Source organism: Panthera onca, chromosome D2 (genome assembly GCF_046562875.1).
Source record: "Panthera onca isolate mPanOnc1 chromosome D2, mPanOnc1 haplotype 2, whole genome shotgun sequence".
Lineage (NCBI taxonomy): Eukaryota > Metazoa > Chordata > Mammalia > Carnivora > Felidae > Panthera > Panthera onca.
The window spans coordinates 24,602,737-24,622,624 of NC_138349.1; the positions used below are offsets into that span (position 1 = coordinate 24,602,737).

General features: G+C 42.5%; 1 protein-coding gene and 1 long non-coding RNA gene across 6 annotated transcripts in view; one reads left to right on the top strand and one right to left on the bottom strand.

Moving 5' to 3' along the window:
- SORCS3 (sortilin related VPS10 domain containing receptor 3) overlaps positions 1-19,888 on the bottom strand; it is a 592,738-nt gene that overhangs the window by 111,528 nt on the left and 461,322 nt on the right. For both annotated transcript variants that reach the window (XM_078434806.2, XM_078434805.2), the window contains exon 8: positions 2,576-2,665. In XM_078434806.2, the coding sequence (XP_078290932.2) occupies positions 2,576-2,665 (90 nt within the window). The remainder of the gene's footprint in view (positions 1-2,575; positions 2,666-19,888) is intronic.
- LOC144613197 (uncharacterized) lies at positions 1,368-10,432 on the top strand. 4 transcript variants are annotated; one of them, XR_013550564.2, is made up of 5 exons: positions 1,368-1,439; positions 1,677-1,852; positions 7,917-7,998; positions 8,299-8,488; positions 10,333-10,432. It is a non-coding gene; the product is annotated as an uncharacterized LOC144613197 (long non-coding RNA). The 4 variants fall into 4 exon arrangements; XR_013550563.2 differs by lacking the exon at positions 10,333-10,432 and having other exon boundaries at positions 8,299-9,185; XR_013550562.2 differs by lacking the exons at positions 8,299-8,488; positions 10,333-10,432 and having other exon boundaries at positions 7,917-8,110.

Genomic DNA, 19,888 nt, shown 5'->3' on the forward strand with positions numbered 1-19,888 from the left:
TATGATGCCCATTTCACAGATAAGAAGACCTGGGCTCATGGATAAGCAAGTGGTAGAGCTGGAAAGAAAGCTCAGGGCTTCCAGCTCAGAAGCTCCATTGCCTTTTCCCCAGTCAGGCATGGCCCCCTGTCTTCTGCCTCCCCACCTTGCTGGTGCATGCCTTCCTTGCCAAGCCGACACCCAGGAACTGGTTCTGGAGAACTCAGCACAAGGTTGCTGCTCCTAATAATGCCACTCGTTATTAATGGTGTTCATTTCATTCTCTGCAAAATACTCCGAGGCACGGAGTGCCCCAGGAGAGCACGTTCTGAACAGACAGGCAGGGAGGAGAGGTGTGAGGGCAATGATGACAGGAGCTTCTCCTTGTTTTTGTTTTTTAAGTAAGAGGCCCAGCAGCAGCCGCAGCTCATGGAACAGCAACAACTTGCTTAAAAGCCATTTCCACTTTTAAACACTTCCACCCCCTCTGTCCTCACCTCCTCAGCCTAGGCTATGAAAATCTGAGCCAACGCTGGCTAATAAAGGGAATCGATAACCATCCAGCTATTTTCACAGCAGCCCTCATATTAATGAAGCTGCTGTGGATGAAGTTCTATAAAAGGGGCCGCACGGACAGTACTCCACCACAATAAACTGCCATGGGGTTGCTGATCGTTAATGGAGTGTCCCAGCGTTCTGATCAATTCCAGGCTTCGTTTGTCCCCACCTGCAGCCACACTGCCCAGGGGAGCGAACTGTTTGTTTTCCTCAGAAGGCTGAGAATACATAAAATATGCACACAATACAGAGATGAAACAGGCCTTACACTGGAGATATGGTTTGGAAAGTTCCCAAAATACTTCTCTCCTGCTCCAATACATAGAAATCATCAAGTGACTGCAAGGGGTCTTTCTCCTTCAGAAAGAGCATGATTATGAACTTCCCCTTCCTCATCTTCTGCGAGCAGGGTACCACTTTCCTGCTTGGGTTTAGACCATCGGATGGGTACACCCTGCAACCACAAAGCTATATAATGGTCCCACTCAAACCAATCACAGAGAGGGTAGAGAAAAATGAGAAATTGATTCCCATGGCTCCTCAGGCTACTTTGTACAGTCCCTGTTCATCTCATCAGCCTCTCCACCTCTCTCTCTGCAACCCAGTCTCTTGAGATGGTGTTTTAGTTTGTTGAAAGAATGATATTATCTCTTTTAAAATAGGGCCTATGCATATATGTTCTATTGGCTTCCCAACCCTTGCTTGCAGGGTTGACTCCTTAACCCTCTTAAATCAGCTTAAACATGACTGTCTTTAGGACACTTGTCCTCACTATCCATTTTAGGTAAGCTCCACTTATTATGTCACAATGGCGTTTGAGCTTCTATCCTCCTAACACTCCCTACACCTACAATTGCTTATTCAGTGTCTCTCTTCTCTCCCAGAATATAAGCTCCATGAAGGTAGGGACCATTTGCAGCTTACTTACTATTTTATCCACAGAGCTAATTTCATGCCTGGCACAGAATAAAAGCTTAAATGGGAGAAACGACAGTTCAATGGGTGAATAAAAGAAGGATCAAATGAATGAATGGATGCAAGCATGCATATATGAATAAATGCATGAATAAAACAACCAGCGGGTAGACAATTACCCACCTTCTTATTCCATAATCCCTCCCACCTCTGTATTCACTTAGCTTTTTTCCCAGCACCAGCCTACAGACCCTTTACATCTGATATGTGTCCACCCAGAGACTTGGCTTTTTCGCAGCTACAGTAGGTGATGCAACTGCATCCTGTCCATGTTCAGATTTAGGCTCCAAGATCCATCTTCTGCCAGAAGCCATCATTCACAAGGGATGGAGCCCACAGGGTAAGTTTTATAATTTTTCAATAGAGGAGTTAAAATGCCATTATCTGAGATTAACATTATAGTAAACTATTCCTATTTTAACTACTCATAGTGGCAGAAGGGAGCAGAAAACAGGCAGTGCATTTATATTTAGCATTAAAATGCAGACAGAAGCAAGAGCACCACAAGACTCACCTGTGCACCTTTATGCATGCATATATATATATATGGAGGAGGCAGAAAACAGGGGGCCATGCTGGACTGGGGAAAAGGCAATGGAGCTTCTGAGCTAGAAGCCCTGAGCTTTCTTTCCAGTTCCACCACTTGTATGTGTACACACACACACACACACACACACACACACACACCCCACATATCTGGGCTCCTGCCTAGGCCCTTCTGAGCCTGTCCCTCTATTTGGCAGTAAGGCCCTTGCAAGAGGGAGGAACGCCCAGAAGAGACTGAATACTAGCTCTCCTTTCCTTACGGCCCCTGGGAAATGGTTCCAGTCCCATACAGGATGTTTGAGACATAGGGAATCAAAGCTCTTGCCTACATAACCTACTGAAAAGGGAATACAGAACCCATGTTTGGGGACATAAGCAGAGGCCAGACCCCAGCAGTGGTATGTCAGGCTGAATGCCAGCTGTCTCCCAGGCAGAAATCAAACCTCCCCAGAGCCCAATATGGCAGCCTCTCCCTGCTGCTTTGTCTGGCAGGACCCAGGACAGAGGTTGTGCATACCTTGGGCAGTGAGTACTTGGGCAGCTTTATCTGGGCGAAGGCCTCTCTTCGATAGGACACGTAGTAGCTGGCTCTTCCACCAGTTGTTACCTGGATCACAGGGGAAACACAAAGAAGTCAGATGGGGCCAAGGGTCAGATTGGGCCAGGGGTCATGGCCAAGTTGAAAGTACTAGCTTCTCCATCAACAGCCACAATAGGTTTGTGATAACCTTTTAGAGAATAACCCTTGCTGGCAACACAGCACTGAGTTGCTCCCATGTCATGGCACGTAGACCACAAATGAGCAATTACAACAGTCTTTCCCAATGGTTGACACTTTCTATGAGAGCAGGGACTCTGTTTGGTCACTGTGCTCTGCATATATACACACCCAATAAGTATTTTTAGAAAACAGAAGCCATTACATGGGATGTACCCATGATCTCTTTACTCTGCCTTAAAAAACAAGTTTCTAATCCAATGCAGTCATGACATGATTGTGAAATGAATTTTTTTCTGATTCTAAATAATTACTATTGCTCAAAAACTCTTGTTACTTTGAAATTAATTTCACTTCTGATCTGAGCACATTTTTTTCCTTCCTATTGACAAATCTATGCACTAAGCAGGTATGCTTTGGTCCATTTCACATGCAAGTTATTTAAAGGAATCAAGGCTTAGAGGAAGAACTCTAGATTGGAAAGTGAGAAATCCTGGGTTTGAGTCCCAGCTCTGCTATCTGACAGCTGGGGGAGTCAAACTCTGTAATCATCTCACTTGGGAAGGATGGATTCTTAGAAGAGTCTGGAAACCACTTCAAGAAATGGTCTGGCCTGGGCTTGTTGAAAAGTCCTGCCAACATGGCACAGTTCTGCAGATGGCTGCTGTCAGCCCAATCGTCTTAACTTGGGGGGAATTAATATTCACAAGAGAAGATACCATAGACTGCTCAGAGAAAATAGCAGGACGACAATAGCAACCAGGCTGCTGTGCTGAGGAGGCAATTACTGGAGGCACCCACTCTGTTCTCACCAAGCACTTACTGGAGACGGGCCAGCCCTCCCAATCCAGTCGGAACGTGGCGCCCATCCACAGCGGGAGGTGCAGGGAGCAGAAATGTCACGCTCCTATTGAAAGCCGCCCATCGCTCCCCATCCAAGAGAGGGCATCTCCCACAGCTCCCCCTTGCTCTGCACAGATTGGGAGCCCACAAAGCAGACAGCGCAAGCTGCCAGGTGGAGCAAATGTTAGAGTCTGTGGGGAGGCAGAACCTTGTAAAAAACTCGGTGCAAAGACAGGCTGTGAATCAAGAGGAGAGACTGATTTTGTCCCCACTGTTCAATGCTATCCCTACATCTCTATTTCCTCATTAGAGCCATTCATGTTTTGTATTCCAGGACTTTGGGGTTTTGTTGTTGTTGTTTAATTTGGGTTTTTGTTTGTTGATAAAGACATCCGTTCTCAATCTATATTGTGCTGCACTGGTTTAGAGATGGGGTGTTCACATATTAAGATCAATGAGTTGTTGAGTAGTCTTTTCCTTTTTAAATCTCAACTGCATAGAACAGATTAAAATGTAATCTTTGGTACTAAACACACAGTCACCACTAGTCCTTGCTTGATCCTATTTGTGTGTTTCATTTCATTTATTTATGTTTTAAATTCCAGTCCAGTTAAAATGAGGTGTTATGCTAATTCCAGGTGTATAATATAGTGATTCACCAATTCTATATATTCCTCAGTATTCATTATAAGTGTCCTCTTAATCCCCTTCACCTATTTTTTTAAAAATTTTTTTAATGTTTATTTATTTTTGAGACAGAGAAAGATACAGCATGAACAGGGGAGGGTCAGAGAGAGGGAGACACAGAATCTGAAGGAGGCTCCAGGCTCCGAGCTGTCAGCACACAGCCTGACACGGGGCTCGAACTCACGGAGTGTGAGATCATGACCTGAGCTGGAGTTGGATGCTTAACACAGTGAGCCACCCAGGTGCCCCTCCCCTTCACCTATTTTACCTGTCCACCCAGCCACCTCTCCTCTGGCAAACATCTGTTTGTTCTCTATAGTTTGTTCTGTTTTATGGTTTGTCTCTTTCTTTCCTCTTCATTTGTTTTGTTTCCTAAATTCCACATAGGGTGAAATCATTTATTTTCTCTGACTTATTTCATTTAGCATTATATCCTGTGGATCCATCCATGTTGTTGCAAATGGCTAGATATCATTAATTTTATGGCTGAGTAATATTCCATTATATATATAATTATATATATTTTAGATATATATAGATATACATTATATATATATATATATATATATATATATATATATATATATCACTTCTTTATTCATCTACTGATGGACACTTGGGCTACTTCCAGAATCTGGCTGTCATAAACATAGGGGTGCATATTATCTTTTTGAATTCGTGTTTTAATTATAAATTATAAAACCAACATATGTATACCTGTCAACCTCAGAATTGGAATAGTAGTGTTTGAACTTTAGCTGCATCAGAATCACCTAGAAAGCTGTTTAAAACTCAGACTGCTGGGTCCCACCTATAGAGTCTTTGAGTTCATCAGCCAGGGGTAAGGTCCAAGAACTGTCTTTTCTAATGAGTTTCCAGATGATGCAAATGCTGCTGGTTTAGGGGACTCACTCTAAGCAAGGTCAGAACCAGAACTTCAAATGACAACTGACATACAGCTCTGTGACTCTGTGCCTTGCACCTGTCCTGAGACCCTTGCCTCCCTCTTAGATGTAGCTACTGTCCTCATTTTGTGTTGACAATGATGATAAAGTTTTATTTTAGGGGAAATTCCTGTTACATGAAATTAGTCATTTTAAAGTGTACAATTCTTGGGGCACCCGGGTGGCTCGGTCAAGCATCTGACTCTTGATTTTGGCTCAGTTCATAATCCCAGGGTCATGGGATTGAGCCCTAAGTCTGGCTCCACACTACACATGGAGCCTGCTTAAGATTCTTCCTCTCTCCCTCTGCCCCTCTCCCCAGCTTGTGTTCTCTCTCTCTCTCAAATTAAAAAAATAAAAAATAAAGTGTACAATTCAGTAGCATTTAGCACATTTGCAATGTTATATAACCACTATCTAGTTCTACAAGTCTTCCATAACCCCAAAGGAGACTTGATACACAATGATGAAGTTTCTAAACCCCAAAATATATGCTCCGGTCACTTATCATATGCTTAAAAGACAGTTCTCTCTGGGACACCCTGAACATCACCAAACTTGCCTTGGGGAAGGAAACTGGCATCAGAGTAGGCTAGTCCTGTCAGTGAATGCCAGCCAGAGCTCAGCAATGAAAAGAAGGTTCTCCTAAAAAGACCCAGTGGGCTCCCGAGGGAACAAGATGAGAGCATTGCCAAGCCTCTGATAAGCACTGCACTGGGTCCCTTGCGGTTTCCAAATCACCAAGAGCCAAAGGAGAACAGAGTGGTCCCCTCGTTAGGGTGATCAACCCCACCAACTCGGGAACTCAGTCTAGCCATTCCTGATACAGCCCTGCACAAGCACAGATTCTCTCTCTCACAAGCTCACACATACAACCTGGGAGACTTTGTGCTTGAGTAATCAAAGATGGAGATTACACTTCAGATACACAATGGGATGGTCCAAACTACTAAGGGGCTGATAAAGCCCCAGGAGCCCAGAGGTTGTCCCACTTCCAAGGATATCAGAAAATCTTCCAGTGATACCAAGACGACTCCTGCAGTTATGCTTTTGTCCTGGTGATATCCTTCTCTGTACCTACTGATAGCCGGCTGATGGTTTCACGTCACTGTACCACCTATGAGATCATGGAAGGATTTTGGATGCCACCAGTTCATTACAGTTTCTCTCCTCTCAACTTTTCAACCCTATTCTTCCTATTTCTACAGCCCTTTCAACATTTTTTTCTGATGGTACACATATTCCTATAATCTTCCCTCCATGTCTTATTATACAGTTGCAACCTCCCTGATTCCTAGGCAGTGCTGGTCTTGTGGCAAATGATTAGTGAATACGTAATAATAAGAGTAATGACACAACGGTCATTGATTGAGTTCATCTACCATGTTCCAGAACTGCATGTAGCCATTATATAAATTATCTAATTCAATTCTCATGACAACCTTTCAGAGACTATAAGGTACTGACTGACTTGCCCAAGATAAGACAAATTGGAACCTGGCAAAGTTTGGCTCTAAACCTGTTGTCCTCCTCCTGTGATTGAGAAGGGTCTCCATTCATCTTACCTCGCTATAACAATACATTTTCCTGACTCCAAGGAAACATATTTTTATTTTTTAAGAAACATATAAAAATCTCTGTAATTGGCACATGTATATATGTTTAGTATTCTTCATATTCCCAGAAAATCTGTGATGGCATTGATGACGTATCTTAAAAATGATGTCTTCATAGAAGAGAAGGGGTGAGGTAATAAAAACAAGATTGATAATTACTACCATGCAATGAAACCTTGTTACATAGAAAATGGTACAATAAGCAGTTTAAACACCATCCCTCATTTGAGTCTAATTACATATTATATAATGTACAGAGCCTCCACAGGTCAGGACGAGATTGTTACAATCTATGACTCCAGCCTATGCCCGAGCCCTTAATTATGAATAAGTGTATCCCCACAATGTCAGGCACAGAGCAGGGCTCAATACCTATTGACTAACGGAATAACAAATTGTGGGGATTAAGGAGCTCAACCAGAGACGCTTTTGAGTTTGATTTCCTCCATTATTTAGTGACTAAACCATGGATGTAGAGAACTCTCCTTTCCCACCCAGCCTCTAGATGGTTGCAGGAACTTATCTCTAGCACTCCTCCTTGGGAGCAAAATCCTCACAATGTTGGGATGATACAAGCTGATGCATTTGCTGCCTCTCCAATACTATTTGCACAGCTCTCTGGCAACCACACAAGAAAAGAATAAAGTTTAGCGACTATTAATCTATTTTGATGAACTTTTCTCTTCCTTACAAGCAAATCTGCTGGCATTGTAAATCCCAGAGATTATTACCACTTTCCTTTTCAGTGACACCTTTTATTTTACATATGATGAATGTCATCCAATTATTTGCTCTGGGCCCATCCGTCATGCTAAACACTGAATTAGCTGGGTCTTTTCCTCACTAATGACTGGCTCGTTAATCTGATTTTCTGGATTTCCATTTTACAGGTTTAATTGGGCTCCTGGCCAGTGAAAATGATTCCTTTGGACAAATGCACTGGCCATTAAATACATCTATCTCTTCTGACTTGTTCCCATTCTTGCTGTAACCAAGTCTAACCTGACATATCCTTTATTATTTTTTTTTTTCATTTCTCCTTGCTTTTAGATGATGGCTTGCCCTGGAGGAGAGGAAGAAATCTGCCAAAAAAAAAAAAAAAAAAAAAGAAAAAGGAACCAAAGGGCCTTGCGTATGTTGAGCCTGTTTCTGCCATAGATAGAAGAAAACTTATATCTCTAGAACTCATAAATGGGCATGGTAATCTAAAAAGAGAAGCAAAAATGAACATTTTTGAGTGTCTACTATGTTGGATGCTTTACATTCATGATATTATTTAATATCCACACTATTAATTACTACTATGATGATTGTTAGTGAAGCTATTAGTACCCTACAAGGCATAAATATTCATAGCATAACATTCTCTGAGTCTTTACTACATGCCAAGCACTGTCCCTATGTACATACTGGCCTTCTCTCTTACATTCAGGTGAGAAATTGACAGGTGCAGAAGTTATGCAACATACTCAAAGACACACAGCAAGTAAATGGTGAAGCTGGAATTTGAACTCAAATTTATCTGACTGTCAAGCCCATGCTGGTCCTTCAGGCTGTGTCAGGTTTCCAAACTTCTGGGGTGGGGAATGGATCCCATGTCACTTGACTTCCAAATTTCCCAGGTAAGATGCCTGCCAACAAAGCAGATCCTTTTATGTGAGGGATCGTAATAGTTTCCCAGCCTTGAGACATCACTGCTCTGTTGTTGGACTGGAGTGAACAGTGCTGCTCCTGGAACTTGTGACTAGGAGGGGCCACAGTGGAAACAAACTGGGCTTGCACAAGAAATGAAGGAAATGGCACTTAGAAGGTGTGTCGACTAGAGGACCTTGCTGGCCCCACGCAATGTGAATAACCAGCCTAAGCAAGAGGAGTGGCCACCTCTCCAGGTACATGTTAGTGACTTCCCACACAGCCTCTGCAGTGCTTCTTCCTCCTTAAAGAAACAAAAGTGAACCACACAGTTGTTAGGATGCACAATTAACTTTTCCAATTTCTTTGCTCATTAATTCTATTCAGATTATTTGAAATAAATCTTGACATTGTTAGGCCTTTCTCTTCCTCTCCACCTACATACTTCCTTCAAAGATCACATTTCTCTTTCAAGAACAAAGAAGCAGGATGCTGACTGCTGGACCACAAGAGTTGATAAAGAGCCATAAGTCTCATCAGGAAGTTGCTCTAAGCATCGGGAGGGCCCTCAGGGCTCCTGCACAGCAGGTTATGTTGACTTTGCCACCCTAAGCTCATTTTCCAAAAATGTTTTGCTAAGGCACCACAATACGTGTCTGAATCAAAACTGTGAGATGGCACTTGGAATAACACGGCATCTTACCAGCAAGTTGTCTCCTCTGCTAGACCATTTGATGTTGAATTTAGTGTTTGTCAAACTGGTGTTTGCTCATTTTATGTCCTGGAGGCTGTGTGATATTAATGTAATATGCAGTTTTATCTGCCTGTTTCTAGAAAGAGTGAGTCTATTACCTACTACACATACACTGTGCTGAGGTTGAACTCCTTTGAAACAGATTTGCACATAAAATCTTTTATTGGGCCCCTAACATAATAAAATCTTTTACTAGGACCCTAACATAACAGCCCCAAAATAACCTCACTGAGAACGGATTCCGAGTAAGATAGTTGGTATTGAAGCCAATATTGTTCTCTCAGTTTGGGGTGTGTGTGTGTGTGTGTGTGTGTGTGTGTGTGTGTGTGGTGTAGGGGAGGTGTTGGAGGGGAGATGTATACTGAGGTTGCCAGCACACTTGTCAGCCAAAACATATTGATAAACAATTGCCACCTTCCCCAACCCTACTAAGAAACTCCCTGGAACCTTCACTGCCCATTTGGAATGATAGTAAGGGAGAGAAAAGGTGGTGAGTTAGAAAAGCATGGGATAAAGACCTTGTGTCTACACCACACACAGCACTAGAAGAGGAATCAGCATGCCTGACTCTGAGCCTGTTTGTCAAATACAGTAAAGGATCTGGACTTGATAAGTTTCCAATTACATATTTTCAAAGAGGACTCTTCCTCTTATTTTTTAGCATTTTACTACTTTGGTTGGGATCCTAGACCTGTGTTTAAATTCTGCTTCTGCCACTTGCTGGTTTGGTAACTTTGGACAGGTAATTAATTTAACCTTCCTAATTTTTCCTTCTAGAAAATGGAGACATCAGTACAACCTATTAACATGTTATTTTGAGGAGTAAACACAGAACACCATGTAAAGAGCTTTAGCCCCAAAGCTGGCACACAGTAAATGCTCATTGTATATGACTTGTCCCTGCTGAGCTAGAGGTACAGAGACCTGCACCAGTATAACATCGTGGGGGCCTAATGGGGATTGACCATGACCATAGTGGCAGTTTATATATACAAACTGGAGGCTTCAGGAAGTGCTGGGCTAGCCACATTGTGCACCTGGTCAGGGATAGAGGACTGAAATTCTTCTTGTTGCCCTCAGGCAGGATGACTTTATGGAGAAGACACGTATGGAGACCACAAAGCCAACATGGTCTATGCCAGAGATTGAACCATTAAAGGTTGCAAGCTTTATCTTTGTGTTCTGGCTTTCATGACTTAGAGGGAGGACAAGAAGTTCTTGGAATTCCCATAAGACCCTTCAGGATGAAAGTCCTTTGCCTTCCCTCTTTTTTTTTTTTTTTTTTTTTTTTTTTTTTTTTTTGCAGGGGGTGGGGATATAAAAAGGCAAAGGTAAGTGTAGAAATAAAAAAGAACAGATATGGACTTGAATTGTTGTCTTGGAGCACAAAAGTTGGGAGTATCAAGATGCTCAAGATCAATATAATAACAGCTAAAAGCTAAAACCTAGTCCATCTACTTTGTCCCAGAGCTTCATTAAAAAAGAAAAAAATCACTACTCATGGAACCTCTAAAGAAACATGTTAAAACTCATTACCAAAACATCTGCTCCTTCATCTCTAGGGAATGGTCCTGTTCCTTGTGGACTGTGAGTTTAATATGATTTTGTAAAAGATGGGACTGAGGAGGCTAGAGCAGATATTACAAGGAGACTTGCTTCTATCATCTTCCTACCCTTATGTAAGTTTTCTCTTCAACTTGAGACCTCACGTCACCTGTTTCCTTTGCACAGGTAGATGCTATGAGGCCAATTCATTGGCTGAAATCTTCCCAGGCCAACACCAGCCTCTGTCTTTTTTTCTACTATTCCAGAATTTTAGAAAATAAAAACAAAACAGTGGGAAAGGAGAAGAAGGGTGTAAGGTGCTGGTGTATAGAACATCTGTCTTTCTAGTTTCAGCTTAGCCAGGTATCAGACAGGCAATTTTGGCATGGTAACTAATCTCTTGGAGTTTCAGGGTTATTGTTCCATAAAAAGGGAGAAAATAATTACCCTTCTCTTAGGGAGAAGTAAATGAGATAACAAAATGCTATCATGTAACTGTAAAGTGTTCTACAGCTATAACGATGAGAATATTATAAGTGACCTGTGGTATGTACCTAAAAACCCAAAGATCTTAGAAGTATTTGCACTGGGAAATTGCTATAGACTGAATGTTTGTTTTCCCCCAAAATTCCTATGTTGAAACCTAATCCTAGATGTGATGGTCTTTGGAGGTGGGCTCTTTGGGAGGTGATTAGGTCATTAGGGTGGAACCCTCATGAATGGGATTAGTGCCTTTATAAGAGACCCCAGCAAGCTCCATTTGCCCTTTCTACTATGTGTCTATGAACTAGGAAATGGGTTCTCTTTACCCACCAAATCTGCTGGTTGCTTGAGTTTGGACTTCCCAGCATCCAGACCTGTGGGAAATACTCTGTTATCTGTACATAAGATTCTATTATATGCTATATCTGCTGCAGCGGTCCAAACAGACTAAGACCGAAATCAAGCTGATGATCCAAATACCCAATCTATTGATTGTGTGGGGGCACTGAAATTTCCCAATTAGGCTATAGCTATCCACAGACCAATGGGGAATAAGGAATGTGAGAAGAGAAGCAAGAAATGGATGGGCAGAGATATAGAACAGAAGTGTATTCAGCCACACAAGATGAATGGCAGGCATATAGAGCCACTTAAAGAATGATTAATTTTATTGATATGCTCAAGATATTTTACATAACATAAAAGGGCATAACAAACAAAGTCATTAATTTTCTAGCTAAGCAGGGATGCTTCTTTGGGACGTGGGATTTCCAGACGGTCTTGGAAATATGTGTGGGCTGCTAGATATGACGGCAAAACTTCGCCAACATGGGATTTGCATGCCTCATGAGTGAGGTTTGGGACAGCAGTGGACAGATTTAAGCCATCTGTCAAGCTTTTTCTCAAGAAACACTGCCACCTCCCCAAGAGAGCCATGAATATTTGTGAAATGCCACCTGCTACTTGGAGCCTCACCATTGCACTCCGCATGTCGTGCTGCTCTCATCCTCCAGCAGAAGCACCACCACTGGAGAGTCAAGCTCTGTGCTCACACTTTGGATGCACTGCGTGCTCTCATGCACAATGACCACACAGAGAAGATACTATACAGCCTCTCTCAGTACTTAGCATCCATGTCATAACAATTAATATTTGTAGGGTATGCTCTTCTATGCATTAGTTTTATTATTTGACTGAACCTCATTTGGTCAGAGCACAACCCTTTGAGGAAGGTCTCAGCATATTCCCATTTTAGAATTGAGGGGTCTTACTTTAGGTCACCTCGTTACTAAATGGTGAGTCTCAAAGCCAACCACAGAACTTCTGACTTGAAACCCCAGGCCTTTTTCACATTGCCAGGCTGCTTCAGACTGTGTGTGCTGAGTCAAGATCAGAAAAACACAAAGTGGAGATAATTGCATGGGTTTTCACCAGTGGGTCGTGATTTTACATTAAATAATCCTTTGAGTGTTTGGCAACACCACAACATGGAAAACCAGAGGCGATAAGAGAGTGTGCTTCCCTGTGGGAAATAGAGAAGCAGATTACAAGATGTTCTTCCCCACCTACTGCTGACTCCACATACTAATTAAAGGTCTGGCCAAACTCACATTATTCCTTGAACATTGCTCATGTTTACACATCTCATTATGGATACTGGCTCCAATTCTACCATATGTTACATTTATCAAAACATATTCAGCACTTTTGTGCCCAGGCTGTATCAGGTACCATGGGAGTCATAGGACTGTGACCTCATGGACTTCACCATTTCTCTGTAAAAACAAGCCTAGCATAGAAGATATACAAATGGCTATAGAACACCATAATGCTATGGTACCCTGAGCAGGGTGAAGGCTATGTGCCACAGAAGAATGAAATACCAGCTCAGAACCACAGTAATTTACTCCACTTGTTTTCATGCTCTGTACAGAAGTACTAAAAAATCAGTGCACATACAACATGCACACACACATACATAGAGTATATACATATATATGCACATAAAGTATATACATATATATAGAGTATATATATATGTACATAAGTGTATAGTGAATACAAATGTAATATATATATAAAATATATGTTATATATATATATATACACACTGTGCAGCTCCACTTTACTCGTAAGTAAAGTGACATGCACAGGAACATACAGCTCCAAAGTGGCAGAGCCTGAATTTGAACTTGGCTCACACATATTACACATACACACACACACACACACACACACACACACACACGGAGGATTTGAACTTGGCATATATACATACACACACACACATACACACACACACACATATACATATGTTTTCTGTTTGTTGAATGGGATGATCGATCTGAGGATGGAACACTAGAGAAACCAGGATGTAGCTGAAGTGTTCTATTTAATCAAGGGAGGGATGGAAAGAAAAGGTGGGGATAAGGTGGGGATGGATCTTGAAAGAAGAAAAAGATCACAGCAAATCTGAAGGGGTTGCAAGAGGTGAAATCTAAGAAGGCGGGTCACTGGTGGTCGGTTCCAGAAGAGGTGCTTTGGAGGAATGCCAAGAAACAGTGGGTGTGTGTAGGTTTTATTAAGTGTTTTTTCTGTGCAGTATCTGACACAAACACTCTGCTTCATTTTTGCTTGACATTTCCAATAAAAAGTCTACACCACACTGCTCAATAATCTTTTTAAGATTTTATTTATTTATTTGTTTCTCTTTGCAGAGGTGGTTCATATCAAGAACATAGTTCTGCTTCAAGAAAATACTCAAGACTTATAGCTGGGTTACCAGCAATTCATTTTTCTGAAACTTTTCAGCCCTTTGTTTAGTTCTTTGTTGGGAAAATTAACAAAGAGCCTTGCATCAGGAGCCTAGACATGGATTCTAAACCTCCCTCACCCCTACTGGCTATTATGGATCTTTGGGAAAAGCACTGAGCTACTTCTGGACCTCAGTTTCATCCTCAAACAGGTAAGGCACACTCACAACATATAGGCCCAACACGTGCCAGACACAGAGCAGGGACTCAAAACTGTCACACCTCTGTGTTCTTCATTCCTTCACATCCTAGGTCCTGGTGTCCTCGGCATAAGGATCTTCTTCAACTCTTATATCCTAAGATTCTATGCTGCCAGTTTATTTTGTGCTCATTAAATGACCCCACAAACACGTTGTAGGCTGCTACTTTGTGTTAAAGGTTTCTGCTCTTACTTAACTGCCCCTTACATTGTTCTTGACCCAATTGCCTCAAAATGTAAGAACATTTAGGTTGTGACTCTCATTTAAAAGGCAGAACAAGTGTACTGGTATCAGACAGCCTGGGTCAAAATCTCTGCTCCACTCCTTACTAGCTGTGTGGTCTTAGGAAAATGACTTCACCTCTCTGTGCCTCCTGAGAGAAATGGAGGTAAGAGTAGGATTTACCTCATTGGATGTCATAATGCCCAAATGCATTAATACTATGCCCAGCTCACACTAGCCACTCAATAAGTGTTAGCTCTTACTATTATATGAAATTGACTCCCCAAGAACTACAGATTATTCAGTAAGAAAATTAGCCAGGAGGTAAAAATCACGGAAGAATGTTAAAGGACAAATCTTAAGTAAGGAAATGCTGAGAATCACAGTATTTCTTATACAGAAGGGCTCCGTATAAGGTTCAATCAACTCCACAAGGACTCATACCAGACGTTTCAGAGGAAGGAAGCCACCACTTCCACGCCTTCCCTCCCATGCACACACAGAATACCTAAGAAGCAATTACACAGCAGAACGAAATAATAAACACAATCGTATTAACAGCACTTTGATTATTTCTCCATCCTGCAATCTGGAAGCAATCGCCACCTGGGGCAGGCAGTAAAACCGCAGGCGTTTATTCCAGAGAATCGGACAGAAGGCCTGGGGTACGGCAAGCAGATTCTCCACTCTAATTGGGTTCGGTAGGGTGGTGGAATCACCACTGCGCATTTCAACAAGGTGTGCCTCCCTTCCCAAAACATTTTTCAGAGGAGGAGGTGGAAGCGATTCTGCCTGGCCTCTAGAGGTTGCAAGGCTCCAGGGAGAGGGGAAGTGGCTAAGTTCATGGTCCCATCACACACACGCTGGATTAGAGAAAAACAAGGAAGGAGAGAATGGAGATTAAAGACAGACCATTTGAAAGCCCAAGAGCCCGGAGAGGGAAAAGCCAATCAATTTCTTTTTTTTTTTTTTTCTTTTTTCTATTTCACAACAGATGTTTCACTTGCAGTTCCAAATCTAATAGCAGTTGGTGTAGTAAAGATGAAATAGTTGGAGGAAGAAAAAGAGAGAGCTAAAAAGGAAAGGAGGGAGGGAGTCAGGCTGGCAGAGGAGAAGTGAATCTCCAGTGCCTCCCTGTCCTTGCAGGCTTCCGGTCTCTGGCTTCTGCCCACTGGGGACAGGCAGCGTGTGTCCCTGTCTCCCCTGCCCTATGGTTCTCCTGGGCTCCTGCAAACGCAGCCCCCTGCCTGCAGGCATCTCTCACCAGGAAGGCAGGGGTAATCAGGCCCATCCTTCAAACATCTTCATTCTATTACGTTCATAATCGGCTTCTAATGTTCTGCTCGATAGATGTGGGGCCGACCAGACCAAGCGCTTGAACAGCTGCTCAGGCCATGGAGCTATTCTCTGTGCCATTGATCACAAAGACAAAAATCAATCCTGGCTAAGGAGAAAGAAGTTAAAAATAAATTGCTGGGATTGATTTCTGTTCAGACCTTCTGACTCCCAGTTTAGAAAGGGGGAGGGAAGAGTGCATGTGGATGCAGCTGTCATGAAATCACTTCATATGTCCCAATCTCAAAAGCAAAATCTGGAGATATTTTACACACACAGACACACACACACACACACACACACACAGGCATGTCTGCACATAGTTTTCTTCTAATTTATGCTCTTATTTTATTTTTGCCTCCCAATAACTATCAGAGATGAGAATCCATGTAAATCATAAACTCCCAGGAGAAGAGGGCTGGGTTTGTCTCATTCGCTACAAAATCTCCAAAGTGGGGTCCCATGCTTTGTGGACTATAGTAACTCCAGAGATATTTATTGAGGGACTGAGAGAATAGATGAATTAATGAAGTGTCTTCTTTTCTATGATTGGCTCTTGCAATTATGTTTATGTCATCAATTATCAATTGTTGATAATTATCAATTGATAATTATCAATTATTATGTTTATGTCATCAATTTATCACAGCATGTAATTATTTTTCTTCTTCACTGTTTTGCATAGGTATTATCTCTCTCACTAGACTACAAACCCCCTTATGGCAGGAACTTTTACTTGTTTGCTTTTTAATTTTTGACCTATTGTACCGCCTCTACCTTGTGCCCTCAGTAGATGTATGTGAAAGGAAAGGAGGAAAGGATAGTTCAGCAACTCTGTTAAGGGATGGGCTGCAACCTAAATATTTTTTGTTTTCATTCCAACACTGAAGAAATAACTTGGGAAATACTCCTGAATAACAGTCACCAGCCCATGTTTAACTAAATGGAGCATCCTGTAGAGTGAGCAGACTTCTGGAACTGCACCATTAGAAGGGAACTCTGGAATCATATACTCCATTGCCTTCCCAACTGGATTCTATGGAGTTTGGGAATCCTACAGTGATGCCTTGGGAGTGTCCAAAATGGATGAAGAAGAGGCTGAGTGGGTACGGGAGCTCCTATAGCCCCTGACCCTCTTTAAACTAGATCATTCCCTTGTATCTGTTTTGCATCTTGGAATTCCTTGGAAAGGTTGTATGAAAAGCAGTCCCCACTGTTAAGAACCACAACAACAAAAGGTTAAGAGCTCTTCTTGGATGCAATTCTTTCTTTTTGTGACAAGGAAACTGAGCTCTAGGGAGGAAAGGTGGTGATCCAATGTCACCGAGTGAGTTAATGGTGAGAACAGACTTACATCTAGCAATGCTGTACTGCCCACCCCCACATCCCCCACCAACCTGCACCCCCATCTGGTGGCAAACTGTCTCCTGCCATGGAAGGGTCTCTTCCTTAGAGCATTTGCTGCTCTGACAATTAGGCTCCTCAAGTCAATTCTCTGCTTGGAGACCTAGCCTGAGCCTTGCCTTCTCCAGGAAAGTATCTCTGATCATATCATGCCTCATGGATCTCCCTCACTCTGAGAAATTGCCTAGCACTTTCTCAAGAGCTTTTGAACATTGCTCAGAGAGAGTGTCAGGCTATGTAGTCCCACTACCGCATCTAGTCTGAAACAGAACGAGGACAACATTGTCAGTCTTGTTTACCAATATATTCCCTTCGTTGAGAATAACAGGAACATATCAAGTGCTCAACAAATGGTTGTTGAATGAATGAATGAATGAATGATCAACACTTCTGTCTCAGACAGAACCTCTCACAGCCCTGGGTACATAGTAGGTGCTCAATCAAATTAAGCTATGATCAGCCAATGGCTCCGCCACTTTTAAACTCCAAAAAGACCTTGTTCTGACTGACCATGAGGGCTTTCGGAATCAGATCCTTAAAAGTTGCTTGCAGAAATCCAAAGCATTTGTTTACCCCATTAGCTAGCTATGGAGTTAAAGGCAGAGCTATTAAAAATTGTAAAAACCGAAACTCTGAAATAAATAGATATGTATCCTCGTTATAATGGTAATGGGGAGAGGACTGAGTTTAATAGTCTGCTTCTCAGTCCACAGCCCAACTGTCTTCATTATCGGCACTGTTGTTTTTACAATACAATTATCTTTAATAGGAGAAGGCCCCAGAAAAGAGATCCTCCTGGGAGCTGTGCTTTAGAAGAGGGGGTATTGGGAAATTGCTGGGACTTAGAAAGGGAAGGACAATGGGGAGACCCAGCTGGGTCATGACTCAGTAGCTCCTCTGTACCCCAGAATGGAACTCAAGAGAAGCTGTGCCCAGAAACACACAATGGAAACTGGATAATTCATGGCAAGAGGTACATGGTAAGTGGGGAAGGCTGGAGAAAGTGGAGCTGGGGATGGTAACTATGATTAACCATGCTGCCACTCCCCCTCCTCTGCACCCTAGTGATGAGTGTTTGAATAATCCTCTAAGTGCATGTGAGGGACGACTCTCAGAGGTTCAGGCATGATTACATTGTACTGAATCCCATTAAGCCCTTCTTTGGTTAATGGTGCAGAAAGTTTCTGATCTGAAACAAAATTGAAACAGATCCTGACAAACAGTCCACTGAACAAGGAGGGAGTAAGGCTTTCCTGCCCCTCGTGTCCACCAAGAATGGGACAACAGCTGCCTCTTTTTTACCTGTACAGTCATCCGGAAAAGTTTCTGGGAACACCAGCTACTCGGTGCTAATGCAAACATCTTCCAATTGGGAAAATGAAATGAGAAACAGATCGCTGTCCTCTTTTGTTATCCCTTATGAAGCCAGACAGCTCTGATGTCATATCCTGACCCTGCCATCTACTGAGCTATAGGACAAAGGGGGATTCTCTAACCCTCTCTGAAATTCAGTTTCCACCCTTAAAAACTAAAGAGAATAATATCCATCACACCAAGATCCTGGGAAGATTAAAGTAGAATTAAAGAAAAGAAAATGCACACATAGCAGACATGCATTTGGCATGAAATAAACATGAGACACAACAAATAAACTGTGACAACAGTTTCACTTTGCTGACTGGTGGGTAATAACTGGTGGTGTGGCGAGGTGGAAACCGCATTCTGAAGCATCACTGCTTTGGAAACGGGAAATTACAGATTTTCCAGTAGTGGAGGAGACTGAGAGGTGTGTGGCCGATCTCATTCTTTTGGGCTGAATTACAGAAACACTTGTGGTCCCCTGGACAACATATCCACTTTCCAGGCCAGCATTCACAGGCTGCACCTAATCATATGAGGCTCCCGGATAATTAAACACCATGAGCACCACCCTTCCTATAAAATACACTGCACAGCATACACGCCACGCCACCACTCTTCCTTCTCATGCCCATGGAGACACTACTAATTAACGGCAACAGTCTTTCCTACTGAAGCACAACAACACAGTCTTCTATGCAGCTATTAGTAATTACTCAAAGGTGATACACAAAATGGAAACAATTCGACACCCTGGGGCCAGACATATCCCATCCATGTACTACTAGAAAAGCAAATACCTGTGTTATAATATGGGGCAAATTACAGAACAATTCGCTGAGATTAAGGGAAAACATTCCTTGCTATGCTGGCCTAGTAAATAACAGTATGTAACTTTCACAGAGCTTCGGCAGATCTCCTGGGAAATAAACAAGTCGTCACCATTTATTAGGGACATGCACAGCAAAGCTCTGAAAGGAGCAAAAAGACACCAAGCCGAAAGGATTGATGGGCATTCTGTAAATAAAGAGCCCCTCCTGGAGCCTCTCTGTCTCAGCAGGAGACACTGGGGAATCATCAGCATCTGGATGGTAATTGATGCCACGCTGTAAGAATCAATGAGACAGGATTGCTCAGAGAGCACAGGAAGTGAACAGAGAAGAGGAACCTATGAAAATCTCTGAGAACAACCCATATTTCAAGGGTAGGCAGAGGAAGAGGCACCTGTTTAGGAGAGGAAGAAGATGCTAGATGCTGGAGAAGTAGGAGGAGTAG